Source organism: Electrona antarctica (assembly GCF_951216825.1).
Source record: "Electrona antarctica genome assembly, chromosome: 4".
In the NCBI taxonomy this organism is placed as follows: Eukaryota; Metazoa; Chordata; class Actinopteri; order Myctophiformes; family Myctophidae; genus Electrona; species Electrona antarctica.
In genome coordinates this window covers 17,896,910-17,922,671 of record NC_136809.1, presented here as the reverse complement: position 1 = coordinate 17,922,671, position 25,762 = coordinate 17,896,910, and the positions used below count along the sequence as shown (strand labels likewise).

General features: G+C 41.6%; 2 protein-coding genes across 2 annotated transcripts; both read left to right on the top strand.

Annotated features, from left to right (window-relative positions):
• Positions 1-6,893: 6,893 nt before the first annotated feature.
• Positions 6,894-15,256, top strand: LOC306921195 (zinc-binding protein A33-like; the record flags this gene model as incomplete). Its single annotated transcript, XM_079498308.1, has 2 exons — positions 6,894-7,796; positions 15,125-15,256. The coding sequence occupies 2 exons, from the start codon at positions 6,894-6,896 to the stop codon at positions 15,254-15,256; spliced, it is 1,035 nt and encodes a 344-aa protein (XP_079354434.1).
• Positions 15,257-17,118: 1,862 nt separating this feature from the next.
• Positions 17,119-24,764, top strand: dok1a (docking protein 1a; the record flags this gene model as incomplete). The annotated part of the gene is made up of 7 exons (XM_079498307.1): positions 17,119-17,185; positions 20,090-20,174; positions 21,123-21,244; positions 22,003-22,113; positions 22,658-22,715; positions 23,278-23,450; positions 23,793-24,764. Exons 1-7 carry the CDS (start codon positions 17,129-17,131, stop codon positions 24,762-24,764), a joined length of 1,578 nt encoding a protein of 525 aa, XP_079354433.1. The 5' UTR covers positions 17,119-17,128.
• Positions 24,765-25,762: the final 998 nt, after the last annotated feature.

The window sequence follows — 25,762 nt, the reverse complement described above, 5'->3', positions numbered from 1 at the left end:
GAACTGCTGTGCTACGTGATTGCACCTGCATTAATAGGGGTGGAGCTCAAATCATGGTTGTAGACAGCACTGCAGTTATGACTAACGTGTATGGCTACTGTATCACCCCTGTGTGTCATCAAGTGATGATTTCAACCCTGTTCCAGAAAATCATAACTCGTACCCTGTATTTCTTCCACCGCAGCCGTAATGACTAAAGTTAGTTTAGTTTTAATGTCTTATACACTTCTCTTCATTTGTTTTTTTATTGTTTTTATGACTTTCACTCCATATTGCATTTCAAAGACGAGCATTATACTTTTGACTCCTACATTTACAGGAAGGGGAATGGTGCATAATGAATTGGAGTGAAAGTAGCCGATCTACAAGCTCAAAGCATGTCACAGCAAGCTACATTTACAGGAAGGGGAATGGTGCATAATGAATTGGAGTGAAAGTAGCCGATCTACAAGCTCAAAGCATGTCACAGCAAGCTACATTTACAGGAAGGGGAATGGTGCATAATTAATTGGCGTGAAAGTAGCCGATCTACAAGCTCAAAGCATGTCACAGCAAGCTCACAACGCACCCTCACTATGCGGGGGGTGAATAAAAAAAAATGTAAGTCATATCAGTGTAATAACGATTGAATGAAATGTCATAATACAAGTTGATCATTTAATGGTATTGGTTATAATTCTATATATATACAGTATGTAGATGTTCTTGTAGAGCTTTATTTTGCTTGTTTATTATATTTATGTTGTACAATATGTTTATGTTCCATTATGTGTGAGTGTATTGCCTATGCTTTACTTTTTACAGTCTGACATTGTGTTGTTTGTCTACAAGTCAAGAAGCCCAAATAAATCCACCAGTATGCAGAACAAGCTGTCTCGTTTTTTAGGATCACTAAAGGGAGTGATGCCATGGCATCACACACTGCAGTGTGTATAGTCTAGTCTCTCTCACACAGAATTAATTTGATCAAACTACGGTATCATTTGCCGTGCACGCAATTTTCCTCTGGGGGAACCACCGGCTTCCACTTAGACCAGATGTCAGCCGTTCACTATCCTTTAGTGCTTCACTTCCGGTCGCACGTGTCTTTGTTTACATTCCTAATAGTCCGGCAGCCGACAGACTTCCTGGGAAATTTGGTATATAGTAATTTTAATTGGCCTAAAATCTTGTCTATATACATACATTCATGAATCCACTTGCTGACCGACTGTCAGTATTGAGCACATTTTTTATAGGGGTTTCTTGTGACCTTCCCATGCCTGTAGAAGGCAAAAAATATGGGGTTTGTTTATACTTTAATGTATTATAGGCCTACAGTACTATACTAATGAATGAGATGGAGAGGCCTACTGTAGATGCTGGGATGCTGAATGAGCAGTGAACAACTTCCTTTGGGAAGCACAGATGTATGGGGAAAACATTTGGCAGGTGGTTTGATTACCCTGCACCAATCGCAACGCACCTGTCAATTGTGTGCCCCATACCTTTGTGCTTCCCAAGCATCAAATGTTCAGGCCTCGTTGCTGACAGAATGTTGCCCGTGTGAATCTCGTGGAAATTGGAGATATTTTACTAAAATTAAACATGTTTTCTGCCAGCAATTTCAAATGGATATGAAACTATAGAGGACAATATCGACTCCAAGTCTTAGGAATTAATTATTGGGTTAGTACACACGCTGTACAGAGCAGACTTATGTCGCGCACGTCTGCTAAAAGATCTATGGCTGTGTATGCATACATGAAATTTATGCAAAGCCCAACTAAAAGTTTCGTAAAACGCAACTCCTTGAAACAAAACAGCTTTAAGGTCAGCAATGCAACTCCTTGCAAGTAACTGCATGTTGCAAGAAGTTTCATGCAAATCATTGGTGTAGTTTGGGCTTAGGATCACAGACATTCTAGGGCTAACATTCTGTCTAGGCTTATTATTATTTATTTTTTGAAAGACCAAATAATACACAAGTTAGTTTTAGTATTTATGAGATTATATCAGTGTGTGAGTTGTTCTCAATGTGGTTGAATGAAAAACCTTCCTGTTCTATTTACAATTTATGCATTTAGCAGACGCTCTTAATCCAGAGCGATTTACATTAAGCAAGAACAAAAAGCATGGGAATACATCACATATATAAAAAGCATTTATCAAGAAACATGCGTAAGCTAAGAACGTAACTAGAACATATCTATATATAATGACGCTATACATATATATTATACTATGCTGTACTGTTATTGTGCTGTCTACATGACATGCTATAAGTCTGTTTCAAGTGCTATCTAAGTCTAAAAAGTGCTGTCTAAGGGGGTAGGTTCTATAATACAGGAAGTCACTTTTGTGGTTTACAAAGAGATGAGAGGAACTGGTTTCACTGTCATCTTCTATAGTTGTGCACATATTTCCATGTACACACGTTACTGTATGCTACGTCTAATCACGTCTAATCACTTTTGGTGAATTAAAGTTCACCAAAGGTTTTCTTTGGATATAATGGCTATGGCTGCTAAAACACCTAAAGAGGCTATCGTAGACGCCCTTGAGGATCTGGAGGAGACTGATCTGGAGAAATTCTGCAGCACTTTGCTTGATCGTAAAGAAGAGCCACGCATTCGAAAAAACGCAATTGAGAATAGGAGTAGAATAGAGATTGCAGACAAGATAGTTACAACTTTCACTGAGGACAATGCTGTAGAAATAACGGTGACTATTTTGAAAAAGATAAACTGCAACAATGTTGCACAGGAATTGGAGAAAGTGATGGGTAAGTTCTTATCCTAATGGATGACTTTGTGTAGCAAGTAGTGTATTGATTACTACGGTGTGGAGAGACAAACTTTTACTGGTCGCTTGAACTTGATACTTTTAAATCGTTTGAAAAATAATATACACTATTTGGATTACGTTGACATTATCAGGGGTTTAAACTTTCTGTTATTGTTTTAGTTGTTTTAGTGTTTTTTCTTTGTTTTTGTTTTTTGTCTTGCATTAAGTAATAAAGTAGGGTGACCAATGACTATTATAATCATTGCAAAGCCTATTGTAATATCTAAGCTAAAATATGTAAAATGTCTCATGTTCTCATCCTGCATGTAGGCTACCTGACAGAGCATTTGAATGTTGTATAATTTAAATGATACAAAGTGGGTGCATAGATACACTACAGTATATATGCATCTTTTGTATTATTGGACGTTATTCTTTTATCCAGTGTCCAGCCGTCTATTGAATTTGACTTTTTTAAATGATAAATGCAACAGTATATTAAACAAACATGATTTTTCACAGCAGAAACGGGCGACATTTTAAATGGATGTAGGCTAAGGTGTAGGCCAGGAATTAAAAGGATCTACACCATGCATTTAAAAAAAGAAATATATATAGTTACATTTTAATATCATATTGTTTATGTCCCTCAAACGTTTTTCAATTGGTTTTTATTCTAAATCACCACTCGGATAACCCAGTCCAAGTAATTTCTCTCTGCCATGCATATAAAGCTCTTTCAGTTGCAATACCACTTGTCCTGGTTTGGCAAGTAGCGCTATTTAGCCAGCTTGTTTCCAACTTATTACATTTCTTACTGTTTGTTTCTAATTTAAATAATATTTATTATTTGTTTCAGAACAATCCAAAGGAGCGGTTGCATCAATCTCAGGTGAGTGCTGTTCAAAGTTACTTAGATGTTTGTATTGCAGTCTCCATCATAGTCTCATTTGGATGTACATATAAGCTGTTAATATTATTTTAATATTAATATCAGATTATAATTTCCTCATTAAGTGACTCGGCCTCAGCACCATAGGAGGCTGAGAGAAAGACCATACAATTAACTAATTTTAAATACCTGACCCTAATCGAACCTCAGTAAAACTATAAACCTAACCTTAATCCTAACCCTGACCTCGGTGAAACCTGTTAAACCTATAACCTTAACCCAAAAATCCACAAAAAGCATAGTATACAGAGAACGTGCGGTCCTGAGAGGATTCCCACCATGGAGAAAAGACTTTCAACAACACACAAGCCCACGCACGGCAGTGGAATTTTCTTTTCATGTGTCTGGCAAGGCGTTGGAGAGAATTCGCTAACGCTCTGGACCAGGGCTAGGAAGGTGTCACTCGTCCCGTCTGGTATTCAGGAAGGGTAGGCGGCCCTTCTGGTACCCAGAAAGGGTGGCCCTTCGGACTGGTTGAGCAGCCGAGCGACACCCCTCTCCCAGCCCTGGAAGTGTGCCTCACTTATTGTGCATATGCCATAGTCTTTTTCTTATTGCTGCATTCCTCGGCCCCTCTTATTGTTGCTTGCAGCTATTTATTTTTATACAAATGTCTTCACGTACAAAGTGACAGATGTATTCTGCATGATTCAAGGCACAGGTGTAGAAAAGTTCCCAAGCATCGACTGTTCCCAAAGGAAGTTTTCATATGTTCAGTTTGGCCTCGTCGCTGACAGAATGTTGCCTGTGTGAATCTCATGGAAATTGGAGATATTTTATTAAAATTTCTGCCAGCAATTTCAAATAGAAACTAGAGAACAATATCTGACTCCAAGTCTTAGGAATTAATTATTTTCTTAGTACACACGCCGTACAGAGCATACTTATGTTGCGCACGTTAGTCTGCTAACAGATCTATGGCTGTGTATATGCATACATGAAATGATGCAAAGCCCAACTAAAAGTTTCGTAAAAACCCAACTCCTTCCAACAAAACGGCTTTAAGATCAACCACAACAATGCAACTCCTTGCAACTGCCATTGGTTGCAAGTAGCTGCATGTTGCAAGGAGTTTCATGGGAATCATTGGTGTGGTTTGGGCTTACGATCACAGACATTCTAGGGCTAACATTCTGTCATTCTGAATTTGACTGTTTTCTAAATGATAAATGCAACAGTATATTAAACAAACTTTGTTTAATTTTTCACAGCCGAAACGGGCGACATTTTAAATGGGTGTAGGGTAAGGTGTAGGCCAGGATAACTTAAAAGGATCTATTATACACCATGCATTAAAAAAAAAAAATTGGGGGCCCTTCTGGTACCCAGGAAGGGTGGCCCTTCGGTCTCCATGCAGAGAATGGTGAGGGAGGGGGAGAGGAGCAGTCCTCTGCCCCGATATAGCAACACATGAGTGGGGCAGTGGGCAGCAGTCCATTGGGTAGACGGCTGTAAAAAAACAACAACAAAAAAACAGGAAACATTGCAACATATTTGAGGGGCACTAGCCTCTCCTACAGTATATACAGGTTTAATGTTTGTTTTATCTCAATGTTTGTTTTACATCATCATGTTGTAAGATGATAAGAGCGCCCCTCACTTCACATGGGTGTGATTTTTTTTCTTTTTACTTACTTACTTTTTACTACTTAAAATATAGATTTCATGTTGAATATCCTAATTACACCAACATTGTTCTTGTGAAGTAATGAAGTAGTTCGTTTGTGCTTTTTTATAAAGATTATTAAGATTGCGTTTGTCATTTCTGGCAGTGGGAAGTGATGAGATTGTTCTCAGACAGACGGGTCAAGGGAGGGGAAGGCTCCCGAGATGGCAGCAGAGAAGGGTCCCATGGGGTATGTCTGTCTGTCTGTCTGTATGTCACATTATTTTGGTATAAATAATATAATTTTGGTCAAATGAGGTAACACTTTTTTTAAATATTTTGCCAGTTTACAATAAAGTTCACAATTTTTTATTTCATATTGCCACTCTGACTCCCACTCCTTCCAGATGGTATTTACATGCATGATGTTTTTAATGATTTGATGTTTCTTCTTGTATAGAAGAATCCCAGAGGGACTCCTGGCTATGCCTTAGGATTTCCAAACGTATGTAACAACCTTCACCGAGTGCCATGCTTTTGTTATTTCTTAATGTAAATCGCTCTGGATTAAGAGCGTCTGCTAAATGCCTAAATTGTAAATTGTAATTGTAAATTTACTTGAGTATTTAGGCAGTGGTTCTCAACCTTTTCAGGCCATATGATCTCCCAAAATAATCACAATTGAACTGGGGACCCCCACAACCTGATACACACTTTTACACAAATTACATTACATTACAATTAAATTGTTTGACTTGCTTTCACAGATAAATATTATGAAAATAGCAGATCTACAACGCCTCGCATCTACAGTATATGAGGCGTCCGTGTGTCCTGTGCTCTCATTAGTTTCCTGTCCTGTTGACTCTGCCTTTTACACCCAGAAATAAACTGCACCCAGATTAGCCTTGTCCCGGGGGGGGGGGGCTTTAATAACATTTTATTTTATTAAAGTGCCAAATCACAACAAGTTGTCTCAAGACACTTCATGTAGAGCAAAGGACCGACAGAGATCACATCTGAGCAAGCAATTTTGCGACAGTGGTAACAAATGTCAAGCAGAACCAGACTCTGGATGGGCGGCCATCTATCTGCCTCAACCGTGTCGGGGGAGTGAGAGAGGAGATACAGGCAAATATAGTAGCAATAGCAGTGATATTATATTATACTATTACATGTATTATGGTATAACAATTATGTCAGATAATATATAGTGGTATAAGAATGTTAAGATAAAATACAGTGAGGTGGTAACCGTATAATATGGTAGCAGCCCACTCTACATCAAATCTCTTTGCCAATATGTTCACCCAAAGGTTTGCCTATATTTAAAACGGTTCCTGTGGCGGTTGTCAAATCCTATTAAAATCATCCAATCAGTCTTTTTATACAACCTCAACCTATAATTCATACTAGTCATGCTGTTCTTTATGACTTTTTGATTTGATCTTCTTTCTTATAGAACCGTCAGTAATTATGTATGATGCAAAGGCCCAACTGAAGTCTACACTCGAGTATCTACGGGACAACAGCAACAAATGCAAAATGTTTGAACAGACATACAAAGACATGGTTCAACACAACCAGAAGCAGGTGAAGACCACAGAGAAGCAGATCAGAGCAGAGTTTGAAAAGCTCCACCAGATCCTGACAGATCTGGTGGAGAAAAGAGTTTCAACTCTGAAAGAGGAAGAGAAGCAGAAAGCTGAAATTGTCAGCAGAGAGCTGAAGAACATTCAGGAGAAGATCTCCTTTCTCTCCGATGCAATATCTGATGTAGAACAAGAGCTGCAGAAACCAAATGTTTCATTTGTCAAAAAACTGTTTACAGTATCAGAACCACAGCTGGTCCCAGGATTGTGGATAGATGTAGCCAAACACCTGGGAAACCTGAAATACAAACTATGTGAGGAGATCAAGGAGAAGGTCAAGTTCAGTCCTGTCATTCTGGATCCAAACACAGCAAACGGCCATCTCTGTCTGTCTGAAGACCTGACCAGTGTGAGCGATACAGAGAGAATGCAGCAGCTTCCTGGCAATCCAGAGAGGTTCACCATGTATCCCAGTGTTCTGGGTTCAGAGGGGTTCAGTTCAGGTTCAACACACACCTGGGAGGTGGAGGTGGGAGACCATCCTCGATGGCATGTAGGTTATGTTAAAAAGTCTGTCGACAGGAAGGGAGAGAGATCTGTCCAACCAGAAGATGGAATATGGTGTTTGTGTCGACACAAAAACATGATTTACTCTAACGGTGTAAAATATTTCTACCTAAAGAGGAATCCTCAGAGGATCAGAGTCCAGCTGGATTATGATAAGGGGCAGGTGTCCTTCTACGACACTGAAGACATGATCTACACTCATAGAGGCACTTTCACTGAGAAACTCTACCCATATTTGAATTATGAAAAGGCTGTTGATGCTAAAACCATCAGAATCTGTCAATTAGCGCAGGGGTGCCCAACCTGTAGTCTGGTGTCCAGATGTTGCCAAGGAGGCGTGACACTCCAACAGTGTTCCCCCAGAACTCGGGCAGGCCCACAGCTTTTTGAGACATCAAAGTCACCAAAGTGTTTCATCATAAATAAGTCACTCCCAATTAATTTCAGCAGAACCGGGACAGTCCCACAGCCTTCCCGCAGCACTCATAATCAGAGAGACTCACAAAGAGTCCTGTGTGTGCTTCATCCAAATCAAATCAAATCAAACTTTATTTATATAGCACATTTCCAACAGCCAAAGTTGCTGAACAAGGAAAAATACAACATGGACATCGAAGGCAAGAAATAAAAACAATAACATACATTGACAAAGAGCAACAGTATAGAGATTTGTTTACTGCATGTTTTTTTTGTGAGGGTACCTACCCTAGGGGACATGGGGAGAACATGCAAACTACATGCGACAGAACACGCGTTCTGTCGCTGGCCGTACTGTGTTATATTTGTAATGGTTCCAATTCATTTTAATGTATTCAATTTCTCACTATGTATTCAATGGACATTTAAACTAAATTGTATGCCATAAAATCACATCTAAAATGGCAATTCATTCATGTGATTCATTCATTGAAAGTAGGTAATATCTGATGGATGCAAAAGACTCCTGCATGGTACGGTAAAATGTTAGGTACGTTATGCATGCTTGACATATATGGAAGGTTGGCAGTCGTAAAGCAACGTTTCCTTGTAGTAATGTATAGATTTACAGCTAAATGTATTTGCTGACAACCACAACAAGTGCTATGTCTTTTAGAGAGGAGGTATGTTAACCCTTAGACAGATTACTACTGGAAAACACGTGGAGTTATGCATTAGTTCTGTCTGACTTGTACGTGATTTTCCGTAGTTCTCTTTTTTTATTAATACCAATTGATTAATTCGGTCCGCACCTCTGTATAGAGTATTGAGCATAAATATCAACTACATTTCCCAGAAAACCCGTGTCACGTGACACACATGTACGCTTTGCCATTGGAAGCTGATCCCACACCCCAGTAAACAGTGGGGGCGGAGGGAGTTTTCATAGTTTCCAGTGTTCAGCCCGTTTGACGTCTCGTCCGAGCGATTTTCTATCAGAAAAAGTTGAAAGCAGTAATATTTATTTGAGCAAGTTTTGTGGTAGTAGTATTGATCCATACGCGTCCCAGTCGCCTTCTCCAGTCCCCACCAGCCCGGTCACTGGGACCGGTGGCTGGGCTTAGAACCGGAGCGGGGACCGGCCACTACCACTCATTGTCTCCTCATCGTCGTCCGATGAGCTATACCGGGAAACCATTGAAAGAAGACGATCAACCCGGAATGTTTTGAGGTAATCTTATTGTAGAAAATGCCCTTCTATAGTGATCAGAAATCATGGACAAAAGAAATCTACAAGCTCACAACGCGTCGCACATAACCATGCGTTGCTTCAGTAAACGATGCATGTTTGTTCTCCGTATTTGTAGACAGTAAATAAAAGGAGCGAACATTACTCTTCAGATCAGATCGCCTATATGGCACGCTACAATATAAAATAATTGTACTGCCATGCGTGCATGGCTGCATGCCTGCTACGATACATTTGTACTGCACCGACCGACACTAACCCCCCCTCCAGCCATTAGCCAGCACCTTTTACTGTCTACAAAGACGGAGAACAAACATGATGATCTACAAGCTCAAACAGGTCACATGCGCGACGCGTTGTGAGCTTGTAGATTTCTTTTGTCCATGAGTTATATGAGCTTGCATGATAATCGCATTCATTGTATTGTATACAATCATGATTTTACATTGTTTAGTGTGTCACCGTGTGATGATGATGATGACGATGATGTCAGATAGCCTACGTCCCCCCCCCCCCCCCCCGGCCAATAGCCAGTACCATTTCTGCAGTGTTTGCTAGCAACTAGCCAACAGCCAGTGGAATGTGGCGACGCGATGGTGCTGGATATTATACCCGCGATTACTCATTGGTGTCATTCTAACGTCGCCTATTATTTTATCGTGATACTAGCAGCCAGCTCTACAAGCTCAAACAGGTCACATGCGCGACGCGTTGTGAGCTTGTAGATTTCTTTTGTCCATGAGTTATATGAGCTTGCATGATAATCGCATTCATTGTATTGTATACAATCACACCCGTGTGAACTGAGTGGTGTAAGGTCTGTATGACGTAATGAAATCATGTCTGACGTAATGAAATCACACCCGGGTGAACAGGGTGAACATAGCAACCATGCTCATTTTTTCTGCACAAACAAAGCCAGTTGTAGGAATCACACCCGGGTGAACAGGGTGAACATAGCAACCATGCTCATTTTTTCTGCACAAAAAAGCCAGTTGTAGGAGTGGTTTACACCACTCAACAATCATGATTTTACATTGTTTAGTGTGTCACCGTGTGATGATGATGATGATGACGATGATGTCAGATAGCCTACGTCCCCCCCCCGGCCAATAGCCAGTACCATTTCTGCAGTGTTTGCTAGCAACTAGCCAACAGCCAGTGGAATGTGGCGACGCGATAATGCTGGATATTATACCTGCGAGCACTCATTGGTGTCATTCTAACGTCGCCTATTATTTTATCGTGATACTAGCAGCCAGCTACAAACACCATGTAATAGTAGCGTGCACTGACAACAGCTAAATGTTTATTTTTTATATATTTAGAACTGACATCAGATGAGGAGGAGGATGATGATGATGAAGACGAAGAGTCAAGACTGCGATGGAGTTCTCCGACACTGAACCGGATTCATTCATTTCAGGGGGGCAGTTTTTTTTTTAATTATTATTATTATTTAGCCTACACACACACACACCGTCAAGAACAACTGGAATGCAGTGGTTTGGGGACACTGGGGAGTTTGGGGACAACTGTTTTGTATGTAGGCCTATTTATTTTCTGTAATATTTATTATAATTTTATTATGTTAGTAGTCATAAAAAATAAAAGACGCTTTTACAATGAGTTAGACCTGTCATGGCTATTTTGTTCACTATTGTGAGGTTTATTGTATATGACTAAGCGAGTTTCAACTGTGATTTACTCTGTAACGGTAGATGGTAATAACTCAATTTCTTTTTTATAATACAGTATACATTCAAGTCTATATTTTGATACATTTCATGGGCACCAAGTCATATCTTGCGGTAAGGCGAACATCATTAGCTTCTCTGAAACCAAACTTGATGAGTCAACCAAAGACCCAGAAGTTGAAATAGAGAACTATTCTTTGATCAGAAACGACAGAAACAGGCATGGTGGTGGCGTGTGTATGTATATTCACAAAGACACTGAATATGTTACTCGTACTGACTTACAGCATGATGAAATTGAAACTGTGTGGGTTGAATTAATTTTCAAAAAAGCTAAATCAGTATTAGTGGGCACCGTCTACAGACCGCCTGACCAACATGGGTTCTATGATATACTTGAGGGGTGCTTAGCTGAGGAGGAATGTGTAGAGAAAATCCTGATTGGCGACTACAATACAGACATGCAACGAAAGGAAGCACCTGTGTTTAAGTCATTCAGTAAGTTCTGTGATCTACATAGTGTCAGTCAGCTAATTACCCAACCCACTAGAGTGTGTGATTCTACTCAAACTGTCATTGATCTCATTCTGTCCTCGGACAAATCCAGAATCTCCAAGAAAGGGGTTATTGTATGTGGGCTTAGTGATCATTTTATGATATTCTGTACCCGCAAAATACAAAAACTTAAGACCGGCTGCCACAAAACAGTCATATCAAGGGACCTCAAAACCTACTCTAGTGAGGTCTTTAACCAAGTATTGGAGAGTCTGGATTGGTCCGATGAGCTTAAAAGCACACATGTCGAAGAAGCTTGGCTTGGCTTCAAAACCAAATTTACATCAGTACTGAACAACATGGCTCCTTTGAGAACCACCAGGGGCAAAACCCGCTCGGAACCATGGATGAATTCGGACATACTGGCTGCAATGAAAGCCAGAGACAAAAAATGCTCTGAAGTTCTAAAATGCAAGTCAAAGCTAGCCAAGCGCTTCGACAGTGTTCGCCAAGCTCGTTTGAACAACCTAAATACACAACGAATCAAACTACGAAACAGTGTAACTGCCATGACCAAATCAGCTAAAAGTAACTTCATTAATGATAAAGCTGAGGAAAACAAAAACAATCCTCATGAGCTCTGGAAGCTACTAAACAATCAACTAAGCTATGGTCAGAAACTAAAAACCAGATTTTCGAACATAAACATCAAATCTGACAACACTCTCATCACTGACAACCTTGATGTGGCCAACTACTTGAATATCTTCTTTACAAACATATCAACAACTCTGGTTAACAAACTGCCCTCCCACTCTGGGCTCTTTGGTGTAGAGCACATTACAACCTTCTACAAAAACCTAGGTGTTTGTAAAGACGATTTTAAACTAGTTATGGTAACAACTGATGAGGTAATTAAGAAACTGAGTGCCCTCCAACCCCACAAGGCCACAGGCCATGACAACATTCCCTCCAAATTTCTCAGAGACTCAGCCATCTCTATAGCTCCAATCATCACCCACATAGTAAACCTCTCCATCAAACAGGGACAGGTCCCCCAAGATTTCAAACTGGCCAAAGTAACCCCCTTGCACAAGAAAGGGAGTAAATTAGACCCCGGCAACTACCGCCCTATTTCTATTCTTAGTTCCATCTCGAAAGTGATGGAAAAAATAGTCTATGAACAGGTTGAAAAGTATCTTGCCACTAATAAATTATTGTACGAGTTCCAATCTGGCTTCAGAACATCCCACTCCACTGACACATGCCTCCTCTATTTGAGCGACCACATCAAACAAGAGGTGGACGCTGGCAAATACTGCGGCATGGTCATGCTGGACCTCCAAAAGGCTTTTGACACCGTGAACCACTCCATACTGGTTAACAAGCTAAAAGCAATTGGTTTCGATAGCACATCAGTGAGCTGGATGCAATCCTACCTGGAGGGGAGAGAACAGATGGTGGAAGTGAACGGAACACTGTCCCCCCCCCTCCCAGTGAGCTGTGGCGTTCCACAAGGAAGCATACTAGGGCCTCTACTGTTCCTAATATATGTAAACGACATGACTTCAGCCTGTGACTGCAACTTGTTCCTGTTCGCAGATGACTCAGCACTGCTGGTCTCGGACAGGGACAAACTGCAGGTTGAAAATGCCCTCAGCTCTGAACTCGGTAGAATCTGCACCTGGCTCGCTGATAACAAACTATCTTTACACCTGGGAAAAACTGAATCCATTCTCTTTGGCTCTATTAGTAATCTCAGCAAGGCAAATGGCTTCTTGGTTAGAGTGGGTGACAATGTTATCACACGTAAAGATGAAATTACCTACCTAGGTTCCATCCTGGAGGCTAATCTTTCCGGTGATAAAATGGCCACCAACGTAATCAAAAAAGTCAACCATAGAACAAGATTCCTCTACAGGATCTCCTCACTGGTCAACAAAAACACCTTGAAGACCTTAACAGGAGCCCTTGTACAGGGTTTCTTTGACTATGCATGCACCTCCTGGTACCACAGCACCTCAAAGGCCCTTAAAACCAGGCTCCAGACTTCCCAAAACAAACTGGTCAGGCTCCTACTTGATCTAGCCCCCCGAACCCACCTCACCCCTGCCCACTTCGACAGGCTGGAATGGCTTAGGGTCGACGACAGAGTACAGCATCTTGCAATGGGTCTGGTCCACAAGATTCGATACACCACCAAGATACCCATGTACCTGTCTAGATACTTCCTTAATGTTAACGAAGTCCACACCCACAACACCAGAGGGAGTGCAACGAACCATGTACAACCCAGATTCGGCACAAACAAGGGACTAAATTCTTTTCGCTCCTATGCCACCAAAATGTGGAACGCCCTACCAACTGTCATTAAGACATGCGAATCCCTTGACTCCTTCAAAACCGCTCTCAAAGGGCACCTACGGATGGCTGCAATTCGAAACTGGCCCCCGTAAAATCTGAATCCCCCCCCCCCCCCGCCCCCCCCTTTTTTCCCCTCACTGTATATATTTCTTTTCCCTTTTTACCTCCTTTTTGATGAATTCTTTTTTGATGAATTCCTGTTCTGTCTATAGAAGTGTCTATTTGTACGTCTCTAAATGTTTTGATGATTTGAACATGGTGGACCCTGTTGGAAACAAGTGTAATGCTTAATTGGGTCGTCCACTCACAGTTAACAGCCTTTGTATTGAGTTTGTGCTTGAAATGTACTGTAATTCTGCAAACTGTTAATAAATTCTTCAATCAATCAATCAATCAATCAAAACAATGTCCTTGGATGTGTTTTTTATCAAAACTGTGTTTCTTCATAATAGGTTTTTGAGATACATGCATGAATAGACAAGGTACTGGTAAGACTATGTAAACATGGTATATATCAAAATGTGCGTTAGAATGTCTAATTTTACCCCAAAAAAGAATTGAGTTTATATGATGTTCCAATTCAGAGATATGGGGACTTTTAGCTGGATAGGTCAGATTGATCATGACTGACCATGCTATTTATAGATGGCAAAATATCTACAGTGGTACATGTGAGAAACGTTTTATTTTATTTTAATTGAACTAGACAACTCACCCTTTAAAATGAGATATTGCATGGCTATGTACGCCCAGCAGAAAAAAAGTTATTTAGAAAATAAAACTTCAACCGGGCATAACTTTTTTTGTTGTCCTAGAAACACTACCCAGTGTAAATGCAGGCTCTTTTAAATGGCTTCCAACACAAAAACTAAACATTTTATCAACTCAGTTAATTTCTTTCCTGGAAGCAGACAAGTCAAGCTTTCTCTGAAGGTCTTTCGTTGTCACACATTCACAACAGAGAATTTTCAATAAATCATTCAAAAATGGGATTATGCCATAGAGAAGTCTACCTACTATATAGAAATCCTTGAAACGCTCAAAGAGTTAAAATGATGTGATTGTAAATGGTAAGTGCTATGTATTTTAGAGAGGAGGTATGTTAAAATGATGTAATTGTATAAATGGTAAGTGCAAGAGTATGGTAAAATTATGTGATTGTAAATTATATATTTCCTAAAGGTCACAGGGAACTGTTTTTTAGAGGCCACTTGACCTTTCATGTTGTACATTTCTTGAGGAGGACCAAATTCCAGGGCAGCAAGGCCATTAAAATTAAAAAGAAAAAGGGGTTTTACACGTCCACATAATTATTTAAAGGTTTTGGGATTTTTTAAAATTCTAACACATAACTATAGTGAAATTAATAAGTAATAAACATGTGGTAAAGACTGTGGTGTCTAAAACACATACTGACAGGAGGCAGGGGAGGAAACGGTGAAACAGTTGGGACACATGCAGGGGCCACACTGCCCCATGTGTCCCAACTGTTTCACCATTTCCTGGAGCGTTTCCTGGAGCATCAAGAACACGCTTTGGCATGTACAATAAAAGCATCATTCTGATGGTTTTGTCCTGTGTGATGTCGCACCCTAGTGGACTGCATTCATTCCTACAGCTTGTGTGTGACATCCTGCTGGTTCTTTAAAAGTCAACTATTCTGCACTAAATCTGTGATTGATTGATTGATAGATAGATAGACTGTACATAAGTGTCCCGCTGTATCTTGTCATGAAACAAATAATACAAATTGCCGTGCAGTGCCAAACAAGAAAAGTGTCCATTGGTCAATTGTCAGTGCAAAAGCCAAAAAGTGTAAGAAGTGATGACGCTCACAGTGAAAAACAACCCAAGAACCCCCCCCCCCCCCCCCCCCTCTAGGAATGACATGTCATGTAGAGCGCACATGCGTGCATGTGTGTTGTAATAATAATAAGGCATAAGTTATAACTCGTTATATATGTTTATAATCATGTATGACAACTAGGGGTGTAACGATACATTTTAACAGCGATACGATACGTATCACGATACATGGTTGACGATACGATACATGAACGATATTGGTTCATTATGGCGATCCGATACGATACGATTCAATGATTTGAAATCGATACAGTAACTATTTTAAATACATTGGCATTATTTTAAACTAAGTAATTAAACCCTTTTTCTTTGTTCTTCTAAAATTGCTAAATACCACGCACAAAAGTGTACTATTGATATAATCGATTATTTGCATAGCAAAACGATTTGATTAAAATCGATTTTTCGATGCAGTTACTATATCGTTATACACCCCTAATGACAACTTAAGTGATGGTCATAATGCATTATTAGCTCAGTGGAACAGCACATAAGCGTCTTTGTTGTTACATTATAAACATTTATAACCAGTGTTGTCATGCCTTGTCATTGCATTATAAATGTGGTTATAACGCTTTATAGACCTAACCTTAATATAAATGAAGTCTTACCTAGAATGCATTATTACAAAACATAACCTACAACATTAACCAATGTAGACTTGTGTGTTTTTGCAATTAACCAATCTCGCCATATGATTTAGTATTCTGTTCCTATCGTGTTGCAACTTGAACGGGGCTTTCGACACGGCAACTTGGGCGCTCTATGCTGGCTGGTGTCTCTCGTGGCTCAAGTTCACTTGAGACAGAGCCCCTCTGTCGCGGTCTAAAACTGTACTTTATCAGTTTATCCCCTAAATGAAGCGCAAAAGCGATTCCGCACTTGCTCTCAAATTCGTCCCAGAACCGAAGGAGGCGTCTACTTTCTATTTCTGATTGTCTATGGTCTGCACTAAAACTGTTGCATCGCATGGGTCAGCCGGTTCTCAAGACACACAACAAATCTTGACATTTATTCATCATCTAATCTAATACACGTATTAAAGGGATATTTCTCTTTTAAAAAAACGACTTATTTTTTATGAACACCCTGGACAGTTTGTAAGTTGCTTGATTCAGTATTTAGATAGGCCATTGATATAAATTGTATTATTGAGTTCACAACTTGCTGTGAAGGAAGTGTGTGTGTGTGTGTGTGTGTGTGTGTGTGTGTGTGTGTGTGTGTGTGTGTGTGTGCGCGTGCGCGCGCGTGTGTGTGCGTGCGTGCGTGCGTGCGTCCGTGCGTCCGTCCGTCCGTCCCTGTATTCAATTCATCATGATCCACGGAGAGAGATATGTGTGTGTACGTGCGGGACTGCGTGCTTGTGTGTCAGCTAAATCGCTTGATACGCCCCCTGCAGGGGGGTGATTAAAGAAATAAATGGCAGACACCGACGCAACACCGAATAGAAGTATAAAGGGCAAAACCTGTTGCGCAACAATGTACAAACTACAGTAGGTGTGTATATAGTCAGAGTGTGTGTAAACCCTCCTGACAGAACACACACATCGAGACAGAATGGACGCTCACATAAAAGCTGGAGAGGTTTACCTGCAACCACGGAAAGCTGGCAAAGTGAGTCAACTGTCAATCTACAATTCTACATTATTCATTTTAAGACGTTAGGGCATAACAGCAACAGCGACAGTATGTCAGACTCATTTAAGAACACCTTTTCAATAATAGGCTTCAGCACGTTTCATTTATAGCTATTTCCTTGTTTAGTACAGTGTGTTGTTCTGTATTTGCACAAAAGTGATAAGAAATGTATAGGTATTAGGCCTATGCTATCTTTCGCAACAGTGCAGCCATACAAATTATCAAGAAGGCTCCACTACATATCTCGGATCTCCACATATTGTAGGCTACTTTTACTCCACTACATTTGAAAACTTTACTATGTGCTTTGTTGATTTTGATTATTATTACAAAACACACACATTCTGTACTTCAAACTCAAGTCCATTTTGAATTCCGTACTTGAGACTTTCCCCCCACCACTGGTAAACATATCCCTGTATTTAACAGCATGTTCATGTGTTAGAAACATATATACAGCTGTGTGTTCTGTGACTGAATATAACTAGAACACAAGCCCCAGCACACATGTTCAGACAGAGCAGCATTACCACAGCACATTCCTTGCACTCTATAGTCTGCTCATCTTGTGTGTGTGTGTGTGTGTGTGTGTGTGTGTGTGTGTGTGTGTGTGTGTGTGTGTGTGTGTGTGTAAGCTCACGTGCTGTGAGCTTGTAGATCTGCCACTTTCACTATCCCCCCCCCCTTTCCCATCACTGTATATGTTTCTTTTCCCTTTTTACCTCCATTATGATGAATTCCTGTTCTGTTCTTTGTCTATATAGAAGTGTCTATTTGTACGTCTCTAAATGTTTTGATGAATTGAACATGGTGGACCCTGTTGTAAACAAGTGTAATGCTTAATTGGGTCGTCCACTCACAGTTAACAGCCTTTGTATTGAGTTTGTGCTTGAAATGTACTGTAATTCTGCAAACTGTTAATACAATTTTCAATCAATCAATCAATCAAACCGGGCAAATTTCTCTTTTGGATCTTGAGCTAAAAAGTTTGGGAACCTGCAGTGCATAGATTGTGTTGAGGCTTGTGTTTCATGCTCCATCTACATTCCTTATCTACGTAGCTCCAATTTCAGGGAAAATTTCAGGTTCATGTACGTTTTCCAAACAGTGGGTCGGGACCCATTTGTGGGACCAATTTGTATGGGTCACAACTCGAGTAAAAATCTAATTTTCATTTAAACAAAAATATTTCAAACATTTTTTAAAATTGTAAAACAAACAAACAAGTCTAAGAAATTCCATAAATAAAAAAAATACAAAAAATATGTAGTGAAAATAGCAGATCTACAAGCTCGCAACGTGCTCGTTGTGCACTATTTTCACTAGTTTGTGTCCCAGGCAAATGTCTAATCTCTCTTTTGGGACTCAAACATTATTCTATACAGTTCAAACACTGATTGTTCCACAGAATGCTCATTTAAATATTGCAACTTTCAATTAAAACAACTTAAAAGGACCACTTTGCTCATTTGCAATCTCGTCTTCATATATTTGGTCTTCACTAATGCTCAGAAGATGGCACCATTTCTGTCTGCTCATTCTGTGTCTCAGAGGAGCTCTTTTATTAGATGTATGTGTAGGCTATTCACTAATAAAGGCTTCTATTTCAGCATGCTAACTTTTCCAGGAAGAGAAAGGCTATAGTTTCTATTAGGTTGGAATCCCCATCAATGGTGAAATTGGTAGGCAGATTTCTGAATGTGTTGTGAGAACCTGTCTATCTGTCTGTCCGTCAGTAAAATACATGATGTAACAGGGATAAGGGAACTTGCCTCTCTTTCCCTTGTGATATCCTGCAGTCTAATATGGCTTTGGTAGTCAAACGTCTAACATAACCCTCTCCCACTCACACACATGTAACATGTACATTCACTTAGAGTAGTGGTTCCCGAACAATTCATGTTGTGACCCAAAGGAGAGAATAGACATTTGCCCGGCCGGGACCCAAACTAGTGAAAATAGCAGATCTACAAGTGCACACTCCGCTGTGACTGTTGTTGTTGCCTCCATGGAGGGGTCAGTTATGGGTTGCGTACTGTACGGCAATAAACACTGCGTAAACTAAGGAACTGGCAGCTCATGTCAAGGTAAGGTATACACTAGGGTTCTTTACTATGGGGTTAAGGTTAGAGCATGAGAAATATTTAAGAGACTTGGTCCTGCCTTATACAAACAAGCCTTCAAAGAGAAGGAATTTGCTGAGCAAACATCCATAAACAGTGGCTGATACTGGTGGACAGGGATTTCAGGGAGGCCACGAAGGCCATGGCCGTCGTTGCCACTCAGTTTGGCCTTGTGCCCCTCAAAACAATGGCATTCCCTGAGGCCACAGTGGTCCTAATGCCCCAGCTGACTGTGACGCGAATACCTTGTTACTACACCGCTCCAGGCAGCGCACCCCTCGCACCTCCGCCTCCCAGTTCTTCTGCGTGTGCATGTGTATAGTGTCAACACACGCAGAGATGACAGATCAGAATCACACACACACACACACACACACACACACACACACACACACACACACACACACACACACACACACACACACACGCACGCACGCACGTGACACAGTTTTGGTATGGAATGAAAATTATATAATAATTAGGCCTGCATCGCTGTTACTCTTAAATTATCGCTTTGGCTAAAACGCTGAATCCCGCTGATAAAGTAGGCTATGTACATAACTACAGGCATTCATAACTACAGACATTAATAAAGCCTACCGCATAGTATAAAGTAAAAGGAAAATCCATCCATCCATCCATCTTCAACCGCTTATCGTCGGGTCGCGGGGGCATTCCAAGGCCAGTGAGTGTGTTTCCTCCATGGGCGGTTGTACCAGACGTGATCTAACCCGTGTCATTCTGTCCCTTCTTTCAGAAGTGGAAGCAGGTGTGGCTGGGTCTGTACCCCCCCAGAAGTAACGCAGTGGGACGCTTGGAGATCCAGAATGCAACCTGGGGAGGTAAGTACATTAGCTATGACTTGATCATCCTCTTGTGGTTGTTTGGGTTTGGGGTTGGCACTGTGCTACATGCCAACCCGGGTAGCGTGGCATTGGTCCGACCTCCCGTTAGTCCGACCATTGTAACCAGCAGCATGGGTGATTTGTAACCCGCAGCACGGGTGATTTGTAACCAGCAGCACGGGTGATTTGTAACCCGCAGCACGGGTGATTTGTAACCAGCAGCACGGGTGATTTGTAACCCGCAGCACGGGTGATTTGTAACCCGCAGCACGGGTGATTTGTAACCAGCAGCATGGGTGATTTGTAACCCGCAGCACGGGTGATTTGTAACCGGCAGCACAGGTGATTTGTAACCCGCAGTACAGGTGATTTGTGACCCGCAGCACGGGTGATTTGTGACCCGCAGCACGGGTGATTTGTTACCCGCAGCACGGGTGATTTGTTACCCGCAGCATGGGTCGGACTAACAGGAGGTCTGACTTAATCTAGACACGAGGCCCATTCTAAAAAGGCTGCCTCCAGACCTGCACCTCCCACGTGGAAATTTGTCTCCCTCTCACTATTTATCCTATTTATTTATTACTCTGTATACATTACTGTACATACTGTACATTTGTTTCTGTATTTATTCTTTCATTACTGCATTACTGTACTGCACTTCTGGCTATAGACGCCACTCTTCATTTCATTGTCAAAGTATTTGTATACTATGTGCAGTGGCAATAAGTTGAATCTAATCTAATGTCAACATATAGGCATAGAATATATCTTGAAAATAATTGACTCTACAAAATATATTCAAGTGTCTAGGGTCATTCTAATCTAATCTAATCATATCTAATCTGGTCTGATTTTATCTAGTTTCATCTAAACAAATCCAATCTAATCCAATCTAGTTGAATCTACTAGGCCTAATGCATGCATCCATGTGTCGCTCGTGTGCAGGTGCTGGAGGTGAGGTCTGGAGGCACCAGCAGACCCACGGGGACAAGAAGATCAGGGTGGTCAGACTGTCGGACGTCCTCAGTGTCCGCAGACTGCCTCCCCACGCTGAAGCCTGTCCCAAGGTATACCTGATATAGTTTATTGATAATGTTTACATGTAATAAATAATAATGAATTTTATTTGTATTGTACTTTTAATTTCACAAGGAATCCCAGAGTGCTAATGTACCGTAATTGCACATAATTATACACCACCATCAAAAGGATAAATGCAAGAAAGCCAACGGCTTATTTCCATTGCATTATGACATGGTCATGCCATGTGATGTTGATTGTGTGCACTTTTTAATGACGTGCAATGCTGTCATTACCAGTGGACCCTGATGAAGGCCTTAATTAGGCCAAAACGCACAGGTCAGCAGTGTTTTTTTAACCCTTGCTTTATAATGGAATAAAGGATTTTCTACTTGAACTGAAAAGAGTCGCCATGGACCTTCTTTAAGTTCACCACCACCATCTTTTTCCACTAACTAAAAACTCCAAAGAGCACCTGTTTACAGTCTTCTATATTTAAGGACCCACAAAACACTTTTTTATGAACTGAACTAATTCATTTTAAAATTTGTAAACTGAACTTTGAACTAAAGTTCATGTAGAAAGTGAACTTTCCCAACACTGTTTCAATGTACAGAGTATTCATTGATATTATAATGTTTAGACTGATGTCCATGACTTACTATGAGCCTAGAGGCACTACAAGAGCGTCTGCTAATTGCCTAAATTGTAATCCCCCACACGGCCCCTCTATATTCAATGGGTGTGACACCACAGAACCAGGAGTCATCGTCACCTTGTCTCATTGTGTGTGTGTCATTTTCAGGAGAACATGTCGGCGTTCTGCGTGGAGACCGAGGAGAGAACCATGGTGTTTGCCGCCGCAAGAGACGACAGCATCGACTGGGTGTCCAGACTGTGTGCCGTCGCCTTCCAGGTGAGAGGGACACACACACACACACATTCACAGTCACATGACATGTCACACATATAGAGTATGGCGGTCACGATAAGCAAGCTGGCAAACCCAAATGCAGAGACTCACAAAGAGAGTCAGGTTAATCAGAATCAGCTATATTGTCACGTCACAGCTTTACAGAAGTAAAGAAGTGGGTAAAATTAGTTTTTTTGTGACCGTTCCCATCGTATAGAATAAAGAAGGGAAGAAGAAGGGGGGGGGGGGGGGGGGGGGGCAAAGGGTGAAAGGAGATCAAACAAGAAAATAAAATACAAAAAAACTAAATCTACATATTAGTAGATCCATAAGGAAGAGCAAAGAAATTCAAAGTCAACACTCTCTGTATAATCCACAGAGGTCCAAGGAAGAGCTAAAATACAAGTCACTTGTTCTTTTTGAATATTTTTCCGATGAATGTTCACCCACAGAATAGGGTGCTAGGATCCATGTAGTTAAATCTCTCCTTCCCTCCCTCCCTCCCTCCCTCCCTCCCTCCCTCCCTGTCTGTCACTCACTTCTTCAGAGAGGCAGCAGTCCACTCCATATGGAGAAGAACCAGATTTATGTCTCTACAGAGGAAGGTGAACACACACAGGCACGCATGCTCGCACGTGCTCGCTCGCGCACACACACACACACTCATAGTGGTGTCATTTCAGCTAAATGGCAAGCTCCCGATGCATGTGTGATCAACAAGCTTGTAATGTAGATCTACTATTTTCACATATATATATTTTTTTAAATCACAGTTTCAAATCATATATACAGTTTCAAATCGTTATGAAATGATCTATATGTGTTTAAGTCAAAAGTAGGCCTTTTTTAATGTTGTTATTTTCCTCTTCTGTTTTTACCCTTTTAGTAATGTTTATAATATAAACATGCTCTTTTTTGTAATGTTGCTAGTTTTCTGTACAGGGACTACAGACTGAAGTTAGCATTCTTGCTACATCCAGTGTATTTACACAGCATTCTATGTGTGGTGTGCATGAATGTCCGTCTAAATGAACGTATACAGACAACATATTGGTTTGAAGTCTTTAGTTAGTGTTATTCACGTTGTGTTACAATGTAATGACACAATACAAGTCTAAGTGAACTTCACAATAAAAGTCTGCTGCCTGTGAACCATGTCCATTGCAGTGTGCCAGTTCTCTGTGCTGGTGCAGCAGACGGAGGCAGCGACGCGCTGCGGCCTCCAGGGGGCGTACTGGCTGCAGGTGGGGGAGGAGGGGCTGACGCTGAGAGAGGCAGAGAAGAAGAACAGCGTGTTAACGTGGCCCTACGCCCTGCTGAGACGATACGGAAAAGACAAGGTGATGAAAACTATCATTATGTGTCTATCACCCAACTGTGTCTCTTAACTAATTAATTAACTAATTATTGAGTTCAGTGATTTCGTTCCATTTACACTCTCAGAGACAGAGTTACCTGTAATGGTCCATTTGGTTTCGAGTTACAGACCTGTTGGCGTCCATTTGGTTCCATTTGTACACTCTCGGAGTTACAGACCCGTAGGGGTCCATTTGGTTTGGTTCCTAACTATAAATCGTTTAGCAGGGGTTTCCAGGAAGTCGACGGGGCCTCTCACACTGAGAAGAGCATTTTAGTCATATTGTGTCTAATTGACATCCTTGGCTGTCTGTCCCGTTCTCCAGTTGTCCTTGTCCATCGAGGCGGGCCGCCGCTGTGACTCGGGTCCCGGCACCTTCACCTTTAAGACGGGCCAAAACGACGACCTCTTCTCCCTCATGGAGCTAGCCATGAAGCGCCAGAGGGTTCCCGCCGCCGCTGCACTCAGCGTGGGCCAAGAGGCCGAGAAGGCCACGATGACGACCAATCGGTGCCCTCGCTCGCCTCTCCCTAAGATCCCTGATGCGACCAACATGGCCGCCATCCTGGACGACAAGCTCAGAGTGGACGTCGGACCGGCGGATTCAATCTTGGAGAGCCCTTACTCCATGCCGGCCGATTCCATCGTTTGCGGCGGGCCGAACTCGGAACCTTCAGGCAGGAATCCTGGACAAGCACCAGCCCCCATCACCCTCCAGCCGCTCCCTCCCATCGCCACGCATCACGCCGCTCCCACCAGTCATCGCACCGGCCAATCGGAGCCCTTGTACGCCGACCCGGTCGTATGCCGCTCTTTGACGCCGAAGGAGATAGCAGACGCGAAGACGGCCGTGTACGTGGATCCCGCCACCATTCTGCCGCTCAAACCCCCCGCCTCGGGGAAAGCGGTCCCCCATCATCGGGGGGCCGTGGTCGTAGGCACCAAAGTGGGGGGCGGCTCCGATCTCTCCCCGCCGGACCCCGTATACTCCGAGGTTTACAGCCCGGTCGCGGACAGGCTCCGCCCGATTGCGGAGCCCATTTACACGGAGCCCATGCCGCGCAAGACGGAAACGAAGACCCAGCAGCCTGACCCCTTTGCCCACCTGTACGCACAGGTGTGCAAACCCAAACCCAGCTCGGCCACCGCCACCTCTTCTTCTTCTTCGACGTCTCCGTCTTCCAGCGCCACGCCTCCTCCTCTCTCCTGCACGTCCTCTAACTCTGGGGTGGTCAGGTCTGCAGGGGATTGCTCCGCCCTCTCTGATGTCATCTATGAGAACCTGGGGGTTATTTAGGCCAGTGTCTCTCTCTGGGACCCCCCTGGAGGGGTGCACCGTGCACGCCAACGATCACAGGGCGGTCTGTATGTTTTGATTGTTTTTATACTGACTGCCAATGTGCCAAAGGCAAATTCCCATTTTAGGTTACATGTAATGGAGAATAAAGTTTTCTTTATCTTTATCACATTCCTAGATGGTTTGACATGTGATTCAAATGTGATTTCTAAACATATGTTTCAGTCTGGACACTTTGACACTGAAGACTGCTTTGTATTTTATCGTAAGACGTGTCCTTCACTGGAGACTGATGACATACTGTACAATGTCTTTTTTTTAAAGTCCTAAAGATCAGATTTAATAACTGTGTGGACACACTGGACAGTCAGTCCTAAAGATCAGATTAGAGAAACATTTTCAGATCTGCCCGCAGTCTGAACAAAGTCTTCGAAATGTCATTTTTGGAGACCAACAGCTCCAAAGCAAGTATTCCTGGACTACTATACCAGGATTGAAATGTTCTTTATTGTATTGCTGTATTACTGTAGGCTATTTTAAATATTTTCAGTGCATACAGTATTTGTATCATTAACTCTGCATTATTATCTGTATAGTATTAACTATTTTGTTACTGCAATAGGGACCAGTGTATTATGTTGGTCAAAGTAATATATTACAAAATATTATTTTCACTTGGACATTCCATTTCAGATTTTAGTTTTAGCTTACTTTGATAGTGAAATATATGATATATGTTTTCTTAATGGCAAAAATGTTTATTGCGATAACATTTGTCTGATGTACTGTATGAGGGCTCTACTCATTTGGAAAGTTCATTATGTAAAACTTTTTCAGGAAATAAAAATATATACCTTATTTATTTAAAACACACACCCCTGCTTCTGGTGACTGATATTGTCCTTCTAATGAATGTTACTCATTGGAAACACACGTTCCTTAGTCTCGCGTAGCCAGACAACTATTCCACAATCTCCAAATGCTATAGTCTGGACTCT